Source organism: Entelurus aequoreus, linkage group LG13 (genome assembly GCF_033978785.1).
Source record: "Entelurus aequoreus isolate RoL-2023_Sb linkage group LG13, RoL_Eaeq_v1.1, whole genome shotgun sequence".
In the NCBI taxonomy this organism is placed as follows: Eukaryota; Metazoa; Chordata; class Actinopteri; order Syngnathiformes; family Syngnathidae; genus Entelurus; species Entelurus aequoreus.
The window spans coordinates 56,585,549-56,604,747 of record NC_084743.1 but is presented as its reverse complement, the minus strand read 5'-3'; the positions used below and the strand labels follow the sequence as shown (position 1 = coordinate 56,604,747).

The window sequence follows — 19,199 nt, the reverse complement described above, 5'->3', positions numbered from 1 at the left end:
AAACAAGTTGAACAACTTATTTGGGTGTTACCATTTAGTGGTCAATTGTACGGAATATGTACTGAACTGTGCAATCTACTAATAAAAGTTTCAATCAATCAATGAGACTAATATTTGTAGCAGGAAATCAACTGCAAACAAACGTATCCTTTCTCTCACGCGATGATCACAGCAACACGGCACTCGTTATGTCAATTACGGCACTCGTTATGTCAATCAAATACGTTATTTACCGATGCACAAATAAGTCCAACATTGTCGTTTACCTATTAATGCTTAATTTGGGTAGTCCTCCAGATGTAAAGACATGATGTGCCACCAATCTTTTCTTCTGTAAATCTGTGTGAGTGTCAAATGAAAGGAGGTTGTAGCGAGCAGTAATGTCTTGGTGATGCTAAATGGCTTACATGTAAAAAAAAAAATAAAAAAAAAAGGTTTTCTTAAGAGTGTATAAATCCACTGCATCCCATTTTAAATATGTTTTCATGATTGCTCATATATTTGCCTCTAAATACGCCAAAATCTGCACTGATGCAGGTAAATAAAGAGTAGCCTAACAAGACTCTAGACCATGGGTGTCAAACTCTGGCCGTGTAATTTCATTTGGCCTTTGAGGCAATATCAAATTAACATTAGAGCTGGCCCGCCGGTATTATACAGCGGCGGTGCCGCTGTAACACCGCATTCACTGCTAATACTCATACTTGCCAACCCTCCTGATTATCAGTGCCCCTCTCGAAAGTCTCCCGGGGCAACCATTCTCCCAAATTTCTCCCGATTTCCACCCGGACAACAATATTGGGGGCAGTGCCTTAAAGGCACTGCCTTTAGCGTCCTCTACAACCTGTCGTCACGTCTGCTTTTCCTCCATACAAACAGGGTGCCGGCCCCTGTGACATGATATATGCGGCTTCTACACACACATAAGTGAATGCAATGCATACTTGATCAACAGCCATACAGGTCACACTGAGGGTGGCCGCATAAACAACTTTAAAACTGTTACAAATATGCGCCACACTGTGAAACCCCACCAAACAGGAATGACAAACCCATTTCGGAAGAACATCCGCACTGTAACACAACATAAACACAACAGAACAAATACCCAGAACCCCTTGCAGCACTAACTCTTCCGGGACGCTACAATATACAGCCCCCCACTATCACCAAACCCCGCCCCCCCAACCCCGCCCACCTGAGCCCCGACATTAATGAACTAGTATCCCAGAAAAGATGCCAGGTATCTGGCTTGGGCACATCAGATTAGATGAGTGTGTCGCAAACTGAGCAGTAAAAAGGCCTGAATTGTTGATTTATTCATTGTTATTTTATTTTCAAATTTATTAGCCTCTGGAAAAAGTTAATGTTGATATTTACCTCAGAAGGCTGCAAATAGAAAAGAGGCATTCCATTTTTTATTTAAATTTTATTTAATATACCATTGGTTTTTTCGTTTGTGTTTTGAAAGTTGATTTTGCATTATTAAGTTATATAAGCATTGCTTGTTCCATATTCAGTGTTAAAGCAAATCAGTGTAGCAAACTGAGCAATAATTAACGTTTTATTCATGCACTTTCTCTTGCTACTTCAAGGCTTTAATTTTTGATTCATTCATTATTTTATTTTCAAATTTATGGTGGAAAAAGTTTATTCTGATATTTAGCTCAGAAGGCTGTAAATAGAAAAGAGGCATTACATTTTTATTTACATTTTATTTGATATGCCATTGATATTTTTGAATTATTATTATTATTATTATTTGAAACTTGATTTTGCATGTCACTATAAAGATATATAAGCCTTGCTTGTTCAATATTCAATGCAAAACTTGTTTGGGTCCCTATTAAAAGGTTAATTTGTTCAACCTTGGCCGACGGCTTTGTTCAGTTTAAAATGTTGGCCCACTCTGTATTTGAGTTTGACACCCCTGCTCTAGACCATCGTCTGAACCCCAAAAGTGCCTCTAGGTCAAGTGATTGCAACCCAGCAATTGTAACGGAAATTAAAAAGTTGTCGAGACACCTAGTTTTTACCTTTTGCATTTTGTGCATGGACAGATGAAATTCCAATTGCAACATTTAGGAAGGTATTCATATAACACCGTTTATTATTGAGGTACGTTGGCTGGGATTTGTAGAACTGCACTGCTTCAAACTGACGTGATATTGCACACCTATTCAAGTGAGCCTCGTGTTGCAACATGCACACTGGGCGCACACTTGCATCTGATACGGAAAATTAAGACCACAGGGAGGTTTAATACAGTCAGAAAACATGTTCACGAAGGGTGTGTACACTGCGAAGTGACAAAAACGGTGTTAACACGTCTCTTGCATGCACATGAACTGAAATAGATCACCTGAGCAGAGATTTGCGTGGTTAGGGCTTCACTCGGAACAGTGTTGCCCAACCATGTCTCAAGTGCAGACAGAGTTGCTTCACTTTACACAGCACATCGAGGTTAAGGGTCAACATAATGGCTGTAACTTTGGGGCAACGTAGAGCAACACACACCCACAAAGTGCATAAACTGTCACTTGAGCTTAACTATTTACACTTAAACACGTGCTGCTCATAGACACACTTAATGACAAAGTTGTCAACAATCGCATACGGAAACAGTGGACATGATGAGAATGACCCTGATAGATTTATGGCTTTACTCACACCAGGAAAATTCCCCTCTCATGCTTAGTCATGTGCCTCGCTACATATTTGGATTGTGTGTGTTTCTCACATGCACACACTTCTGAGATCCTGGAGTGTCCAAAATAACTGTGGCATTAGTTGGCTTGATTTTAGGAAAAAAGAAAGGGGTCCAGACTTGGGATGGGCGATGTGGCCTAAACTCTATATCGCAATATAAATGGCAGCCTCTTGCGATATCGATATATATCACAACATATTATTTGGCATAGAAATATAACTATTTTAAAACAAGTTAAAAACACTCCTAAATTGGCTGCTGACATATTTGGTAACTTACTGCATCATTTCCAATTGTATTATTTTCCCAAAGCTATTACACATCTCCTTGTTAATTCACTGGTCGTATCTGGTTACTTTCTGTTTCTATATGGAGATGAATTTGTGTCTTTATTACGAAAGCTTTTTTGACACCGAATTTATGTAACTGAATTGTTTGCTTTTGAATTTTGTGAACTGCATTTTTTTTTGTGGAAAAAAATTTGGTAGCAAATTTTGTGTTAAAAAATTCAGTGTTTTAAAATTCAATGTATAAAAATTCAGTGCAGAAAAAAATGTGCTGCTTCAAAACGCAATATCCACTTCCGGTAAATTTACGACTGAAGCAATCGATCCGGTCTCATAACCTGCCAATGAGATGTCAAGTTTGAAGTCATGTGACACGGGTCTTAGACACGCATTTTGCTACTTAATTTGTTTTCACTGAAATTGACAGCATAATTTGATGTAAAAAAATAAATAAATCAGTCCACAGTTGCATAAATTCAGAAGATAATTGAATGATTCCATTTCGATCACAATTGTTATCTGACAAAAACACCTGATGGCGGTGTAACAATATAAAATATTCAAATTATTTTGAGGAAAATAAAGTCAACAGTGCAAAATAAGTTAATATAAGCAAATATTTATATTGGCTCTGATTTAAAGTTTTTGTTTTGTTGCCCTTAAAGTCATCCTGTGTACAGTATTCCCTGAGTTTATCACCAAAAAGGCAAACAAATATTTTGTGATAATAAAAAATATTGATATAATCACTGAAGTATTGGCCATTTACTGCTGTTATATTTTCCATTTTTACTGTTATTTGTATCTATCTGCCCACCCATTCTACATTCAACAGCTCTAGTTTAGCAGTTAGCATGACTTACTGTATAAGTTAGTCCCCGTCCTCCAGTGATACTTGTACTTGTAAGAAACATAGTTTATTTGCAGGACACAGCTGGAACAGGTCATCAACATGCATCATCACAAAGCTCTATCGTCTGCCAAATTGATATGATTTGAATCGTTTATGTAGCACAACCCTAGTCTAGACACACACAGAAGAAGAGTGACACAGGACAGGACAGACAGAAGCAGGTGGCAGGCAAGTAGTAGCACACATGATGGAAGTGTTAGATTTAAATAGAGCTCTTTTACTCTGCCAACGCACGCACTGACCCTACTAAATGGACACAAGAGGTGTGGACAGTTCTTTAAAAAATCACAGGTAAACACCTATTTCCTGGGAACGCAACTTGTCTTTTTTTTACACAGCAGAAGGTGTGTTTGTGTTGGAGTTGACTTTTTAAGGTGGCCACCCACATGTTATGAACACACACACGTATATAGATCTGTGTTTATCTTCCAGCGTCAAGTGACCCGGCCACGGAAGCCTATAATTTCCCCTTTTACTGATGAAAGGTTCTGATCGCAGGCATTCCTATGGTGCTTCCAGTGAAGTGAACCATGACTCACTAGAGTTTTTAGTTGCTCATCTGCAACATTCATCGTGCAGTCGTATATTATAAAAATGACGTTTTACAAGTCAGCTTCTTGACTTTAGTGGTCTGACCCTCAGGCACGCCAGGACTTGTTGAAGGATGTAACAGCGGCTGGATGTGGTGGCCAGGTCAAATAGCCTTAGGAAGCGCTATGTAGAGGTCAAGATCAAGAAATTTAAAAATATTTCTACTGTACTCTCTTCAGTTTGGCATACTCTTTAAGCTATAATAGTTGTGTGGGTGTGCAATTGGAACATTAACACACTGAATGATGGTAGATAGCCTACGTGTTTGACTAACCACAGGCTAAAACGGTCCCATAAATGTCCTACAAGGGAACCTTGTTGTGGAGGATCACTCATAGGCCATGCTCAGATTTTCTCTTCCCACTCTAGTTTTGAAGAATTCGACAAAGCGGTGATTCTTTTGTGGATACAGTAACTCATTTGCACTCTTATAATTCAATGAAGAAGAAATAAAATGCCCTTGCCAGGACGTCAAGGCGTTTCTCATTCTTTTGTCTGATGTATCGGCCTGCTGTGATTTAAAAAAACATTTTCTGGATGATATTGTCCCACAAATAATTGCTGATAAACAATATTATTGTCAGCATTATTTAGAAACCAAATTAAAGACACATTTTAATCATAACCTAAGATAATAATAATGTGAATGAACCCTTTTGCGCTCTGATTGGAAAAGATCGACAAAGAGAAAAACATGGATATAGCAAATTATTGATTCCGGGAAAAGTTATCGAGTTCATTTTCATGTATCGTTTGGTTAATTGATTTGACTATCGCCCCAGGCCTATTGACGTTAAAGAGAGTGATAGTGTGTGTTTGTAAAAGCTGTTTTTATGCGTGTATTCCTACACAGACCCACAGAGAGGGAGCGCACGGAAAGACTGATCAAGATGCGCCTCAGAGAGATTATGATGCAAAAGGACTTGGAGAACGTGACCTGCAAGGAGGTGAGAAGCAAACATTTGTTCTATTCTTAAATAGTCATGGTTTCACCTCCCAGGACAGTTCTATTCAGCTCAGCACCATGCGCGTTGGTAGAATCGACTCTGATCCAGCTTGCATGTCTTATTGTGTGTGTTGGCTCTCATAAAGTCTGCAGTGAGTAGAAATCAGTGATGATGTTGAAAAAAAAAAACAATAATTTTGTGATGCGACTTTTAAATAAATGCTTAAATTGATCAAAATACGTAAATATTAAATGTTATATATGTACCTGTTACTTCATTACTTATAAACTTACAGCATGTATATAAAACCTTAATGAAGGTGTGTGGATGTTTTTTTTAAGGGCTTTATCGGCAGAATAGAGCGCAAGCAGACTTTTGATCACATTTATTTTCTATTTAGAATGCATTAAAATAAAATACATCCGTTGTCATGTCTTTCATAATGATTGTGAACGATTCCAAAAACAAGTGCAGTGTGTGTAATCCAGCTGTGTGGAGGAGCACAGAACATTGTGTTCTGAATTCACATTTAGGCTTGGTTTTTTTTTGGTTTTTTTGCTTGCATCTTTCTGAATGCTCGGAGTTGGGGAGCCCCATATCAAATGTCTAAAAAATTGTGCATTTTTAAAGTGCAAGGATTGAAGAAAATGGACGGATGGGTGGATGGATGGATGGATGGATATGGATTGAAGTTGTACTTCTGGTTTATTTACATATACTGTTATGCCTCTCTGAATGTAGCATTTGGTTTTGGCAGATGGATAAACAGTCTTTTAGATTAGAGATGTAAAAATCAACTTGAGGTTGTTCATTGATGATCTCCACAATGAAGTTACTGTAAAACTAAGCACATAAAGGAAAAAACAATGATCACACAGAAGAATTGCCTGCTTCAACTTCCAAAAATAGTGTGACCTCATGTTCGCAAGGCCGTGCATCCCGCCATTGATATTAACAAAGAGAAGCATGAATACAGTCCACAAGGTTAGCAATTACATTCCTTCCTTGTGTGGCTATAGACTACATAAAGACGACACACTTTTGATTGATTACGTGTTTATTTTACACCATGACAATGCGACTAGCTCCACTCTTATGTACAGAAGGGTGCCCAAAAGTAATAGGGTGCAGTAATTGTACATGCTTTACAGTACTTGACTTTCTCAGATCTGCTGTGCAAACATACAGACATATCATACCATACTTTGTTTTCCCAGATTCGTACAGAGCTGGAGATGCAGATGGTGTGCAACCTGAGGGAGTTCAAAGAGTTCATAGACAATGAGATGATTGTCATCCTAGGACAAATGGACAGCCCCACTGAGATCTTTGAACACGTCTACCTGGTAGGAACGCTAGCAGCATTTTGTTATTCTTTAACCAAGCCTTGCATCTGTTGTCCTCCAGTTGATGATTGACTCAGAACCGTACAGCTGACTATGTGTACGCTCACGCTGACCATACTTATGTTGTCTTCAGGGCTCAGAGTGGAACGCCTCCAACCTGGATGAGCTGCAGAACAGCGGGTAAGACATCTGTCGCCACAGTTAGGAAGCAGCACACCATTTATACACAGTCTGTGCCAAGGCCCGTGTTTATTCACTAGTGCACAAGATGCAACCAGGCCAATCAATACATTCTCTGCAAAAAGCTGTTATAAAGTCACATTACCCATGCTTTCTTTCCCAAGTGTATTGTAGCTTTGCTCAAATAAAACTCAAATTGACTGTACATTAGGTGTCTGCCGATTCAAACTTTTTTGCTTCCAGTGCTATGCCAATATTGGAGCCTTGAGTATTCGCCGGTACCGATATTAATCTAATATGATATCAACACAAATCGTACAAACTTTCATTGTTTTGTGGTGTTGAATGTTACAAAATGTTTGATCAAGTGAAATTACAGGTATGACCAACACTAACCTAATTAACTGCTGTCTTTAAGTTGAAGTGAATTAGTAGTTTATTTGGTGAGACTTAGTGGCCACAATAATTCATATAGTTAAGCTTATGATGCTGTAAGTTGAATAATGCAGACACGTTTGTTACTGGATACTTTGTAATAAATTTCTACCTTGGAGACTTTGTATCTGTATGTAATATGCAACAATAATTATGTGATACATGTTTGTATTGATAAATGTTGTGTTTTAAACTGCAATAATGTCCAATTAAAGATACTTTAATCAATCAATCAATGTTTACTTATATAGCCCTAAATCACAAGCGTCTCAAAGGGCTGCACTTGTCTAATGTCTAGCTTGTTTGCTATTGTGTGCTTAGCTGTAGAGTAGCTGCTAAATCCTAGTAGACCATAGCCTATCATTGCTGATGAGCCTTGCACAAGTAAACGTGCTGCAAGAACGCTCGTATCCAAGCTCTTATTTTAGATGCAAGTCTATTTAATCCGTGTTTTTATGATATCAGTCTGATATACGATATCAATATTGGACGAGGACACTCCGTATTTAAATCACACACATACTGTAACTTACATTGGTGAGCAATACTTTATGATTCTTAATACATTTTTCGATTAATCGAGTAATCAAATAAAACCATTTCTAGCCTTTGTGTGTCTTTAGGGAAAAATAGTTTAAATAAAAACATTTTTCTGATGATCTTTGTTCTTCTAAGTGCATTTAACATTGAAGTTACACTTTTACAATGGGAGCACTATTACTATATATGAGTTATATTTAAAAAGACAAAAAAACTAGTATCAACTACATAACCAAAGTAAACAAAAAGACTCTAATAAGTATGATGAATTGAGTGACAATATATTTAACCATTTACCATTAACCAATATATTTAACACATTTGAAAAGGTATTAGTTGGAGGATAGGTTTTTGAATTTTTTGACGAACAACTCGTTAGCATTAACTTACAAAATGTGGATGCTAACATGTCATCACATGGGTTTGAGTAAAACATTCGTTATGCAAGTCAAAAATATAAAATGGCTTCCAGAAGACTATTACCCTTGTTTCTGGTTGTTTGCTGCTTTTAAATATGAAGAATGCTTTCTTGTGAGGTTTGACCATGCAAGCATTTCACCACATTGTTTTTCACAAAAAATATGACTAAATTGATGAAGCTGTATTTTTATTTGCACTTTAATTTTGTGGACAGTTTATTAAAAAAAACATACAATATGATTATTTATTAAAGATTTTGTTAGAATGTATTTATTTTAGCACTGCATATTTGTTTGTGAATTACTTTTTCTCCAGTTTTATTAGTCCCTTATTTGCAGTATATTTGATTATTTAGTGTAGTGGGCAAGTTAGGCCCCAATGTCTAAAAGGTAAAACCCCACTTCACCTGCAGAGCGACCTGCATCGCCAATAGCTGCGCCGCTCTCATGTGCGCTCTATTGGGGCAGTCTTCCGGAAACAAGGTCTGCGTATTTCACTCATTAAACAAATCATCGAAGCAGCAAAATACAAATATAAGTTTTTTTCTAATCAATGAATCGTTTCCGCTAGGGATGGGCACAATTCACATTTCAACCGATACGGTACCGGTGCCAGTTTTCAGTACTTTTGTGTGTGTTCATGTGTTATTAGATATCATTATTTTTAATAATTGACTACGGTCTGCACAGGAGCCGAACAGCAGGACAGGTGTAACATTACCTGTCACTCTAACTTCTTGTGCAGATCTGAATGCTTATTTAAATGTTTACCTAAGTTTGAAGCGAAGGTGCTAACGCTAATCGTCACGTTTGGCGAGGCGTGTTTTAAAGTAACACTTGCAGAGCGGCGCCTCCCTGTTTAAAGCATCACCTTTATTGCGCTTCACGCACCCTCTTTATTAACCAATAGAATTGTCGTTTTTTGACATTCTTCTCCAAGATGTTATTGCTTGTATGCACTTTGTGTGTGTGTTCTGACACACTCAACATCATGCACCTCGGCTCTGTAGTCACCGGATGAAAGCACGGTACTTTTCATAGGCAATATAATACCAATTTCAATTAATTAGTATCGCGGTACTTTATTAGTACTGGTATACCGTACAACCCTACACCATGGTGGTCAGTCCAAAACAAACTTATTGCAGTCACACAACACACAAGAAAAGAATACGCCTAGTAAGAAATGGCAGCAGCATGGGTAGTTAGCAGAGCAGCGCAACCAGAAGCATGCACGTGCAATAAAGGTACCGAAACATGGTACCGTTTGGTTTTACATGAATCGATACCCGGTAGCACACTGCAAAAACTGAAATCTATGTAAGATTGAATATCTCAAATAAGGGTGATATTTGCTTATTTTCTGTCTGATAAGATCATTCTTCTCACTAAGCAGATTTTATTTTAGAGGGTTTTACTTGTTTTAAGGGTTTGGTCCTAAATGATCTCAGTCAGATATTACAGCTTGTTGCTGAGATTTTATGACCTATATTGAGTAAAACATGCTTGAAACTAAAATATCAACTGATGCAAAGCTGTGTCATCAACGCTCACAAGTATAAAACTACTTTTTTAAAGTAATAATTTCTTATTTCAAGCATGGAAAAAAAAATCATGACTTTGACACAATTGTGTCTCATAATTAAAACAGATGACAGCCAAATGGACTTTGCTGTTTTATTTTCAATGAAACAATAGAAAGTACGTTCTCATATAGTAGTATAGTTGTTATTAGTGAGAATATACTTATTTTAAGATATTTTGGGGTAATTGAGGTTAGCTAATTTTACTTGTTTTGGAAAGTCTTGATAAGCCAAATTTTCTTGTTCTATTGATGGATAATTTTGCTTAGTTCAAATAAAATACCCCATATTTTTGTATTTTGTTTTCTTGTTTTTGAACACTGACTTTTTGCAGTGTACTGATGGAGTTCGGTCGGTGCCTATAAATGTACCAAATTCAATACCCATCCCCAGTTGCCGCCCTGATAAATGTCAACTTCTCATCTCCTCTGTAGCGTCCGCTACATCCTGAACGTGACCAGAGAAATAGACAACTTCTTTCCGGGAACGTTCGAGTACCACAACATAAGAGTGTACGATGAAGAGGAAACCAACCTGCTGGAGTACTGGAACGAAACCTACAAATTCATCACTAAAGCCAAGTAAGCCTCAGCGCACACACACACACACACACACACACACACACACACACACACACACACACACACACACACACACACACATACTGGTTATCGTTTGGAATGGGGACCAAGATTTTGATCATCACTTGTGGCGTCCACACTTTCTACAGGTTGTGGAGGCATAAAAAAAATGAGGTAAAATGGCCACTGCCCAGTTAGCTCATACACGTCTTTAAATCTCTAGATTGATGAAGTAATGTGCTGATCATTCTTACTGGGGACCCTGGGGAAAAAGAGTTAATATGGTTCATGGGGACCACATTTAAATAATTTTGCATAATTCACACACACAAAAAAAAAAAAAGAAGTTCAAATTAAATATGACATGATCCTCAGAGTACAGCACTACAGCTGTCCTCTTATAGGAAGTTTCACCACTTAAATGTTAAAGCAAATCCTGCATCTTCTGTGACATTACTGAAAACTGCTATTTGAAGTTGTCTGCAACTCCAACTAACATATATAGAAGGATGGACAATTCTGAATGTGAATTATATTCCCCAGGGATCAATAAAGTACTTTCTATTCTATTCTATTCTATACTTTAAGGTAATAATGTTTTATAATCATGCTGTATGAAAATGTCATACTAAGGAACACTAAACCAGATTTTGTATTTGAAAAAATATATTAGTTTTACCGTATTTTTCGGACTATAAGTCGCAGTTTTTTTTCCTAGTTTGGCCGGGGGTGCGACTTATACTCAGGAGCGACTTATGTGTGAAATGATTAACACATTACCGTAAAATATCAAATAATATTATTTAGCTCATTCACGTAAGAGACTAGACGTATAAGATTTCATAGGATTTAGCGATTAGGAGTGACAGATTGTTTAGTAAACGTATAGCATGTTCTATATGTTATAGTTATTTGAATGACTCTTACCATAGTATGTTACGTTAACACACCAGGCACGTTCTCAGTTGGTTATTTATGCGTCATATAACATACATTTATTCAGCCTGTTGTTCACTATTCTTTATTTATTTTAAATTGCCTTTCAAATGTCTATTCTTGGTGTTGGGTTTTATCAAATAAATTTCCCCAAAAAATGCGACTTATACTCCAGTGCGACTTATATATGTTTTTTTCCTTCTTTATTATGCATTCTCGGCCGGTGCGACTTATACTCCGGAGCGATTTATACTCCGAAAAATACGGTAACTAATGATGGATACCATACAGAATCACAGTACTATTAATGTTTTATGGGCCAAAGCTTAAAAAACACTTAGGCATCTTCAGAATGGATCTGACTATCATTTAAAAAGGTTTCCCTTTAGGGGACCTGTTTTTTTGTCCCCATACCGTCAGAGGTCCCCTAAAGGTGACTCTGTAAACAGAGCGATGTCCCCATTAAGTAAACATTGCCAGAATACACACACACACACACGTCCCCATTTTCCTGTTGGCGGTTAAAAGCACAAGCCTGCTCCTCCTCTCCTAGGAAAGCCGGGGCCAAGTGTCTGGTTCACTGTAAGATGGGTGTGAGCCGCTCTGCCTCCACCGTGATCGCCTACGCCATGAAGGAGTACGGCTGGACGCTGGACGATGCCTTAGAGTATGTGAAAGAAAAAAGAGCTGTCACCAAACCAAACCCTTCCTTCATGAAACAGCTGGAAGAATATCAGGGAATTCTGCTCGCCAGGTGGGATTTTTAACGACGTTCCTGTTAGTAACCTTTAAAGTGGCGTTTATTCATGGTTTCTTTGTGCCCCCGCAGCAAACAGAGGCATAATAAACTCTGGCGCTCCCACTCTGACAGCGACCTGTCAGATCGACCAGCACCGCTGTGTAAATCCTCCTCACACTCCCAGAGCAACAACAACAACTCCTCCTCCTCTCCCTCCTTGCATCACTTCCTGGGCGTGGCCGTGCTCCGAACTCTGGCTGCTGAACCCGACAGCACTGCAAAGTCCATCCCCGACCTCCGCGCACGCTGCAACGGCGCCTGCGACTCGCCGGTAGAGGAGGTGCCCGGTACGGACCGTGACGCAATCCTCCTGTCGTCGGATGTCGCTGACACGGCAACATCAGTCATCTCTGTCAAAGTCCCTCCTCCTCCGCCCTCGCTCTGCATCCTGCCCTCAACTACTGAACCGCAGCATGCTCACAGCACAGGCGCAGAGAATAAAGCACCGGAACTACTTCTTCACTTCCGGAAGCAGAGCAGCTCCGACGATCTCTCACCCGTCACCATGATGTCCCACGACTCCGATACGTCAGAACAGTCGCCGCCGGACACGCCGCGGGACGACAACCGCCCGCCGAGCCCCGTCAGCGGCGCCCACCTGACAACGCCGCCGCACAGCGATGACAACAACAACCCCAGCGAGTTACGGCCGAGCGGCGCCACGGACGGACGCGGCGAAGCCGACGGCTCGTCGAGCCACAGCTCGGACAACATTGACTTCTACAGCGCCAGGGAGAAGTTTCTGGGCTTGGCCCAAGAAGACAGAACACAGAGACCACCCGAGCAGAGGTCCGCGTCGCTGGACTGTGACGACAACACGGGGATTGAGGAAGAGGAGGTTAGCGGACAAGGGACGAGTCAGGTAAATATGACAATATGATGCATCGTGTTGCTTTGTTGTCTTCCACAAAATGGGTCTTTGTCACGGAGTTGTGGGGGTTAGGGGTCTTGATGATGTCATCATCTAATTTGCATAACTGTCCCTGATGGCATAACGAGTGCAAAATACTTTTATTATCTAAAACAATCGAGTGCATTTTATTATTGTCACCTATCAGACAAAAACTTTAAGTTAGAGATGTCCGATAATGGCTTTTTTGCAGATATTCAGATATTGTCCAACTCTTAATTACCGATTCCGATATCAACCGATACATACAGTTGTGGAATTAACACATTATTATGCCTAATTTTGTTGTGATGCCCCACTGGATGCATTAAACAATGTAACAAGGTTTTACAAAATAAATCAACTCAAGTTATGGAAAAATATATATTTAATAATATTTATTATTGAAGTCACAAGGTGCATTATTTTTTTTAACATGGAATTTGGGACCTGCTCTCCCTGAGAGAGCATGAGGAGGTTGAGGTGGGTAGGGTTGGGGGGGCGGGGTTGAGGTGGGGGCTAAGGGGGTTGCGGGGATGTATATTGTAGCGTCCCGGAAGAGTTAGTGCAAGGGGTTGTGGGTATTTGTTCTGTTGTGTTTATGTTGTGTTACGATGCGGATGTTCTCCAGAAATGTTTGTCATTCTTGTTTGGTGTGGGTTCACAGTGTGGCGCATAGGGATGATGTTTGATAAGAAATTATCGAGTTTGTGCCTATTATCGAATCCTCTTATCGAACCGATTCCTTATCGATTCTCTTATCGAGTCTAGATAGGTTGTTGTACATGGAAAAAAACACACAATATTTGGTTTAACAAAAGCTCACTTTAATTATATAAGAAAAAAATAAAATCTAATAAATAAATAAATATTGACTGTTACCCCCCTAAAAAAATTAAATAAATAAATATTGACTGTTGTTACCCAAAGTATATCAGTGTTTCCCACACATTCATTTATTTGTGGCGGCCCGCCACGAAATAATTACGTCCGCCACAAATAAAATTAAAATAAATTTTTTAAATTTTTTTTTTGTCCTCTCCAGCTTCTCAGGCAAATCATATAGTTGATGTAGATGCCCATATCGGCTGTTCAGATTTACTTTACAAAAGAGAAGTGTAGGATTCTTCTCTTGTTGCCTTATTTGTATTTGACTTTATTAAATGTATTTATATTAGAAACACAACATGTGTATATAACAAAGGGTGCAAAGTCTGCAGGCAGTAGGAAACACATGGTTAAGTGTAGGGAGTAAAACTGATGGCAGTCTAAAGTTCAAGATTTTTGGAGCTCTTTGTTCAGTGGATCAGATGTTTGATGAAGCTCTGTGTCTATCTACCACCACTACTGTTTTCTGTTTATTTGTTACTGACTGTGGCAGGACACCTCTGCCTCTGTTTCACTTTATGTTGCTGGTAAATAATATGGTGGTAGTAGTAGGCTAAAGTTAAATTATTTAGTATGCACTAATTAAAGGGGCAGAGCTTTATGAGACATTTTAGCTCTTATATTTTATAAGATGTATTTTTTGTAAGAACCACAATTAATAAATATATTTCAGTGAATAACTTATTGTTCAAATCTGTATATAAATATGTACATAAAGTGTTGTAATTATATTGTAAAATGGATGGATGGATGTTTAAAACAAAACTGTTATTATTAATTAGTAAGTATACATTTTTTGAGCCTTTTTAGAGAAAATCATATCATTGTAGTAAATTATGCAAATTACTTGATGATGTCATGGTGACCACGCCCATAGCCACGCCCCCACCGCCACAGGTATTTTGGCAGTTTATGGGAAACACTGGTATATTAAGTGGGATTTTTCAGAAAAACAAATATATAGAGTAACACAAAAACAACCTGTCTCTGTGATCACTATAGGTGTGTAAATAATAATATAGTGTTAAATAAAATCAGTCCCTTGGGCACAAAACTGAATATAATACAGTTCTCCAAAAAGTGCAATTCTGCTGCTATTTGACATAACTGTTTGATTTGACATTTTTGCACTTTATTTCTTTATTGAAAGACAATTCTATGAAGAGAAAAGTTGTTTGCAAATCTGGTTACAATGCTAAACAATGAAAAGTTAAAGCTAAAAAAAGAAATACACTTTATTGAGTTAACATTATTTCTTTATAGGGTAGATAGATAGATAGATGTGATGTTATGTTATGAGCTAGGGCAGGGGTCGGCAACCCAAAATGTTGAAAGAGCCATATTGGACCAAAAATACAAAAACAAATCTGTCTGGAGCCGCAAAAAATTAAAAGCCATATTACATGTGTCATGAGATATAAATGTAATTAAGAGGACTTAAAGGAAACTAAATGACCTCAAATATAGCTACAAATGAGGCAAATGCAATATGTACATATAACTAGCCTAAATAGCATGTTAGCATCGATTAGCTTGCAGTCACGCAGTGACCAAATATGTCTGATTAGCACTCCACACAAGTCAATAACATCAACAAAACTCACCTTTGTGCACTCATGCCCAACGTTAAAAGTGTGGTGGACAAAATGAGATAGAAAAAGTGGCATAAAACACGTCCTAGAAAGTCGGAGAAAGTTATACATGGAAACAAACTATACGGCGAGTTCAAGGACCGCCAAAATTAGTAGGACAAAACGGCGCTCGCCAAATACTCGAATCAGTGAAGCATGTTTAATATAAACAGTGTGATTTATAACAATTAGCGAGGTTTATGTCATGTTTGTCCTCCCACAGAAAACATTCTGAAACAAAAAATTTTATTTTTTTCCCCTCATCTTTTTCCATTCTTCATACATTTTTGAAAAATCTCCAGAGAGCCACTAGGGCGGCGCTAAAGAGCCGCATGCGGCTCCAGAGCCGCGGGTTGCCGACCCCCGAGCTAGGGAATATAACAACTACACTACCCAGCATGCAACGGGAGTGACGAGCATGCACAGTAGCCCCGAAAAGTGTTGTTGCATGTCGTCACCCGGCATAAGAATGAGGTTATGAGCACGCTGTGAAAGTAAACGTCAAGAACTCAGCCAACATGCCTCGTCTGCATTATTTATAATTAGACAACACATATACAGTGCGATTTTGTTTTGTTTACAAGGAAAGAAAAACAAAAGTTAAAAAAGGGAGATGTCATATAAGTTGTGTATATATGTATATATGTATATATATATATGTGTATGTGCTGCGGTTGATTTAAGAACGTTGCGCCAGCTGCCGTAAAGGAGGTGCGCTGCTAGCCTGGTTGCTATGTTTCCGGTTGGTCGTAAAAGTGTTGGTCATGTGTTTGTACCCTGCTCAAATCTCTCAGTAGAGTGATTCATTGGATTATACCTTTTTGTTTTGAACTTTATTACACCTTGGAGCGCTTTCTGCTTTCCCTATCTGCGCCTAATGACTGAGCTACGTGACGTAATTTCTTGTAATGTCTCAAGGGGCATTTCTGGTGGGGACGGGATTCGTTCCCAGAGATTCGAATAAAGAACCAACTCTTTTTCTTTACTATAGTGGTCTCGATAACGGGTACCGGTTCTCAAAAAGGGATTAGAGTCCGAGGACTCGGTTCTTTTCTTATCGAACAACCGGGAAAACCGGTTTCGAGTATCATCCCTAGTGGCGCATATTTGTAATAGTGGTTAAAGTTGTTTATACGGTCACCCTCAGTGTGACCTATATGGCTGTTGACCAAGTATGCTTGCATTCACTTGTGTGTGTGTGTGTAGGAGCCGCATAAATTATGTGACGGGGCCGGCACGCTGTTTGTATGGAGGAAAAGCGGACGTGACGATAGCTTGTAGAGAACGCTAAAGGCAGTGTCTTTAAGGCACGCCCCCAATAATGTCTGGAATCGGGAGAGATTTGGGAGAATGGTTGCCCCGGGAGATTTTCGGGAGGGGCACTGAGATTCGGGAGTCTCCCGGGAATATCGGGAGGTTGAAACCGATACCGATAATATCCGATATTACATTTTAAAGCTTTTACATCTCTAGTCGCGACATGACGATACTATTAGAAGCTTTCTATAAAGTGCAGGTCATGTGACATGTTCTTCCTCTCCTCCGCCCACAGTCCGACAGCGACGACAAGATCAGCCCGCCCCTCCCTCTCCATGACAACGCCATATCCGTCCGCCATATTGTCACGGAGATCGAAGCCATAAGCCACCCAGCTACTTCCGCGGCGTCCTCGCCGTCGCCCACGTCGCGCAGTCTTCAGGAGGAGGCGGAGACCGGAGAGACTCCTCCCACGCACCCGCCGTCCCCCTCCATGCTGCCGTGCGATTGGCCGGCGGGCTCGGTGCGGCGGGCCACCGAGCAGCTGGAGTTGAAGCTGAGGCAGGAAATGGAGACGGCGGCGGCATCGCAGCGCTCGCCGCTGCCATCCCCCTGCCTCGAACAACTTCCTGTCCGAATGTCCTCGTTGAACGCCGGGCAGCCGTCACTTCCTGTCCCTCAGCGCACCACAAAGGCGAGCACTGAAGAGTCCCAGGATGAGGACAACCTGCCAGCGCCTGCACGTGACTCGTCAAGCGAGCGGTCCAGAATCCTTCTAGAAGGCGTCACGGTCCAAGAGTCGGACCCCGACGACGGCCAAGAGTCACATGACAGGAAGGGCGGCTGCGGCCCCGACTGCGACGCCAACAACCGCCTCGTTCATGGCGGCCAGGAGCTGGAGCGGATCCAAGAAACGTTGAGAGAACTGCAAGCGTTCCTTCATGAGGGCGTCGGCCTGGAGAGGCCGGCCAATCAGGATCAAGACCGGGGGAAGCCCCACCCCCCGAGGGACACCATGGATGTGGACGTGACGCCGTGCTCAGTGGCGCCCCCCGCAGGCGTGGACATGTTGCAGCGGCTGAAACAAGACGGGAAGATCTTCCTGCAGCCAATCGGTTGGCAGCGAGCCATCGAGCTGGAAGCTCGCATCCGCCAGGCGGGCCTCACCCCGCCTTCCCTCATGAAGAGGTCCGCCTCCTTGGCCAAACTGGACTGCTTGGAACTTTCCGCCACCGACCTCAGCGACCTTGACCTGAGGCAGCGCGGCAGGACTGCTTCGGCGCACTCCCACGACTCCTTCGCCACGTCACCGACTCACTCGGACGACACGTGGAAGAAGCAGAAAGTCCTGACCCGGAACGCCCGCCGTGAAGCCACGCCTTCATCCCGCGACGACTCGCCGACTGGCCTGGGAGCAGAGAGGACGGAGCTAGACGGCTGCGCCGCGTCTTCGCGTTCGCAGGGGCGGGGCCACACGTCGAGACGGTCGAGGAAAGCGAGCGAGAGAAAACAGCGTGCCGCCACGCTGCTGTACAACACCATGTGACCTCACAACTCAGCACCACGTGTGCCAATCATGTAGCAGGTGTGCGTGCGTGTTTGCATGTCAACTACTGGATGTTTGAACCGGATGATGCACACAAACTGTGTTTTTTTTTATGCTCGTGTAAATTTGTCCAACTCCAAAATGAGGGCTTCTTCTCAAACATGCACTTTACTCTCATCTTTTATTTGATCGTGTTGCACTGATATCATTGTTTCTTCTCTGTGTTCATCCTGTCAACACACGTGTCTTTAACACACTTTTTAATTTAACAAAGACAAAGCTGGTATGTTTGTTACATGTTTTTTTTATTCCGTGCTTCAGCAATTAATAAATATCATGGCTTTGTTTTGACTGGCGTCTCCCTTGTCTTTTTACTCACTTGTGCTTTACTGCCCTCTGCAGGCCAGGAAATGAACTAAGTGTGTTTCCCCACCTTTATTAAGTCAATGTGCCGAGTTATTGTAGGGGAAATATTACTCGGTATTACACACTTAAATTGCACTTTAGGGGAAATATTACTCAGTATTACACACTTAAATTGCACCTTATGCCACCCATTCATCAAAAATGAGACCCCTCTTGAGAAAATATATTGTTTAAATATCTGAGATGGGTCAACGCAAATGTTGAGTAGATTATCTTTATCAGTTTGAGAGTTGTAAAAAAAATGTTTTAATAGCCTTTATACATCATAGTATTTAAATAATCTTATCAGGCAAAT

General features: G+C 40.5%; 1 protein-coding gene across 2 annotated transcripts in view; it reads left to right on the top strand.

The window, feature by feature from the left end:
- The window catches only part of ssh2a (slingshot protein phosphatase 2a), a 71,241-nt gene extending 52,412 nt beyond the window's left edge, over window positions 1–18,829 (top strand). For both annotated transcript variants that reach the window (XM_062068067.1, XM_062068066.1), the window contains 7 exons: window positions 5,355–5,448; window positions 6,666–6,794; window positions 6,928–6,974; window positions 10,386–10,532; window positions 12,022–12,222; window positions 12,298–13,129; window positions 17,228–18,829. In XM_062068067.1, the coding sequence (XP_061924051.1) occupies window positions 5,355–5,448; window positions 6,666–6,794; window positions 6,928–6,974; window positions 10,386–10,532; window positions 12,022–12,222; window positions 12,298–13,129; window positions 17,228–18,478 (2,701 nt within the window). In that variant the 3' untranslated portion in view covers window positions 18,479–18,829. The remainder of the gene's footprint in view (window positions 1–5,354; window positions 5,449–6,665; window positions 6,795–6,927; window positions 6,975–10,385; window positions 10,533–12,021; window positions 12,223–12,297; window positions 13,130–17,227) is intronic.
- The last annotated feature ends 370 nt before the right edge of the window (window positions 18,830–19,199 follow it).